The sequence below is a fragment of the Bison bison genome, unplaced genomic scaffold (genome assembly GCF_000754665.1).
Source record: "Bison bison bison isolate TAMUID 2011002044 unplaced genomic scaffold, Bison_UMD1.0 scf7180017864357, whole genome shotgun sequence".
Lineage (NCBI taxonomy): Eukaryota > Metazoa > Chordata > Mammalia > Artiodactyla > Bovidae > Bison > Bison bison.
Genome location: NW_011494929.1, coordinates 1,070,400 through 1,073,493, shown reverse-complemented (window position 1 = coordinate 1,073,493; position 3,094 = coordinate 1,070,400). Strand labels below are relative to the sequence as shown.

Here is a 3,094-nt window from a genome sequence, read left to right as displayed (position 1 = left end):
CGTTGATGTCCTGAATCTCTACCTTGATCATACAAATCTCCTTGTCATTGGCGAACACCTCGAGGGACAGCTGGCACTTGGCGTTGTGGCGGCACAAAGACTCGCGGTCAATGCGCTGCTTGGTGTAGAGGAGCCCGCTGTCCGCTTCCACGTCCAGCAGGTGCGGCGCCGAGTTCTCCAGCACCCGATAGCTGCTAGACTTGCTTCGCCCGCCACCACCGCCGCCTCGCTCTGAGGGCGGAAGCCCGGGCTGCAGTCGAGCATCCTTGCCGATGTTGCCGATCACCGTGCCGGCCCCTTGCTCCTCCGGCACTGAGTAGTTCAGGTTTTTGAGCGTCAGGGCAGGAGCCCATAGGAGGAAACAGCAACAGATGGAAAGATACATCCCAGACCGGCGGGGTGTTGGCAGAAGCAGCCGGACTGGAGGGGCTAGCGGATGGGTGCGCGCCAGCTTGGGGCTCCGGGCGCAGCTTCCGCGCCCGACGCGAGCCACAAGTCTCTGGATCCTCTCTTCCTTCCGCTCCCGGGATGCGGCACCCGGCGGTCTCTCCTTATTCCGCTCAAGTTCCCCGAACCTGTTGATCTACAGCATCCGCACTGGGCTGGGAGCAGCGGTGCAGCGGAGCTGCAGGGACACTGAGCAAGGCGGAGGCTCCCTGCGGCTGGGGGCGAGCCCGGGGCTTTGTCTCTCCCTCCTGGACTTCGGGCGACTCAAACTTGAGCGATGAGAGCAGCGATAAGAAGGAAATCGCGTCTGGGGAGGATGGTAATGAGCTGAAGAATCCGTAGGTTTTCCTCACTCCCGCTAGGGCGCTGCAAATCCACTCCAGCTTTTTGCCTCCAGAATACTCTTCACATCGGGTGGGGGAGGGAGCTGGGAGGTGTGTCTCTAGGCAGATCAGAAAGTGAAATCCTTACTTGTTTCTCTTCTTCAGTGATGAAATTGATGGGAATGAGGAACAACGAAGAGAGAGACAGTCAGATATATTGAAGCTTCCCCGAAGCCTTGTGAAATGTCTGCTTGCTTCGCGGGTTGGTCTGTTTTCAGGCAGTGTTTTGCTGCATTTAGAGATCTAATCTCGCATTGGCGGCTGAGGCAGCGGTGGCGGCAGACTGCATCTCCAAGCCAAGGGTGTTTCTTTATTATTATTTTTTTTTTCCTCCTTCTCTCCGTTCCGAACAGCCGAAGGGAGGGGAGGAAATGCAGCGCAAAGAACTAGTGTCCGGATTTGTAGTTTCCTCCCTCCACGAGGCTCCTCCCTCTCTTCCTCGGAAAAGGCTCTCCCCAAAGTCGAGGAAGCCACAGCCTGATCTGCGTTTGCGGTTGGAGTCTGTCGGGAGGAGGAAAATGTAGAGATGTATCTCCGCCTCTGTTGGTAGAACGCACTCTGATTTCTTACGCTGAGCCAGTAGCCGCCGCTACCATCCCATTCTCTGCCCGCGAGCAAGGACTTCTCTCCCTGCAGTTTAATTCCAGTTTGCTTTTCTTCCCAGGCGAAAGGAAATCAACAGGCAACTCATGGTTGGATGTGCAGATTTGAAGGGGGAGGGAGAGGCGGAATAAAAAGGAAGGGGGAGCCACCCTCCCAGTCCTCGCACACACACTCTCCCTGTCTCTCGCTAGAAGGGAAACAGTCTCTGCATTCAGAGGGTTGGGCTGTCAAGTGCCTCTCTTTTCTTTCTATTCAGCATCTCCTTCCAATGGCCCTGCCTCCCAGTCCTCTTCATCTAGAAAGGAAAACCTTGGCGAGGAATAAAAGTGGTGAATATTTGAAGCGAATAAAGTGCGGGCTTTTTCTTTTTTCTTCAATTTTTTTTTTTTCCTATAGTAGGAGTGGGTTGGATGAAAGGAACACATCAAGGTTTGGCGTGATGCATTCTGCAGTCTCGCTCTCGCAGTCTCTCTGGGCGAGTCGCGAGGGCAGCGGACTAAGAGCTGCCGCCGCGGCGGTCCAGCCGGGGCACCCGCCCCGGGGAGCTACCGCCCAGGGGATGCTAGGCACGGGTCTGTCTACACATTATCTCGGATTCTCGAGGCGCCTCGACAAACGGGAATGACACATCCAGAAATGCAGGTGTTCCGATCTGCCGGATGAGTCAGAAACAGCGGAACGAATCGAATTCACTCTCGCCTCATGGTCCTCCCTTCACAGACATTAGTTGTGGCTTCTTCCTAACGCTTTCTCTGACTCACTCTACAGAAAGAAAAGCCAGATTCATGTTTTGGGGGAAAAAAGAAAAAGCGAGAGAGAGGCAGGGAGGGGAGGAGGGAGGTGAAGCTGAATCCAGCAGCACTTTTACTCTACCTCTTTCTGCCGGAGTCCGAGGCTCTGGAAAGCAAGGCGTCTGTTTTGCTAGGTGTTTTTATTTTAAAAATAAAGGCGTAAAGGAACCCCCAAATCTTTCAATCTTGGGTGAGAAAAAAAGAGAAAAAAAAAAATCTGGATTAGAGAGACTGTTCACAGCTTAGCTCCGCATCACAGTTCACGATTTTCCTGTCAGTGTTTTCTATTCACAAAGTCCAGGACTGGTGTGCGTAGTTAATTGTGCAGTCCGTTGTGGAGGCTTTTTTTTTTTTTCCTCCTTTTCTGTCACGGGTGGTCTCTTTCAATCTGGTGCCTGACAGGATCAGCTCACAGCCTGGGAAAGACGTGCGGATTTCAAAGCAAATAAATCCATGTCCGCAGGCACAGCACCGATGGAAAGGAAAGGTAAAAATTCAACAGTTGGAGCGGCGTCCCCCCGGCCGCCCTCCGCTGCCGCATCCGCCGGGCTCGCAGTCCCCGCTCTCTCCCCAGCGCCTCTCGCTGACTGACTCTATTCACCTCACGCCGCCGCTTAAACATTGATACTGATTCCCCGCCAGCCAATAAGCGCGAGGCGCCAGGCCCGGCCTCCCCGGCCCGCGTCCAATGGGAGCGCCGGACAGACGACGGGGGCGGGGCCTGTGGCCCCGGCGCCTCAGAGCCATTGATCAGAGCCGCGAGACGGGGCCCGGCCGTGCTGGCCCAGCCCCGCGCTCGCCGCGGCGGGGGCGCCCCGGGCCTCGCCGCAGGGTCCCCCGAGTCTTAAACTGCCGGGAGAAACGCCTCCT

The 3,094-nt window shown here is 55.8% G+C and overlaps 1 protein-coding gene across 1 annotated transcript in view; it reads right to left on the bottom strand.

Annotated features, from left to right (window-relative positions):
• The window catches only part of PCDH17 (protocadherin 17), a 120,819-nt gene extending 118,001 nt beyond the window's left edge, over positions 1 to 2,818 (bottom strand). Inside the window, exon 1 of the mRNA XM_010855191.1 lies at positions 1 to 2,818. Within this exon, the coding sequence (XP_010853493.1) occupies positions 1 to 385 (385 nt within the window). The 5' untranslated portion in view covers positions 386 to 2,818.
• Positions 2,819 to 3,094: the final 276 nt, after the last annotated feature.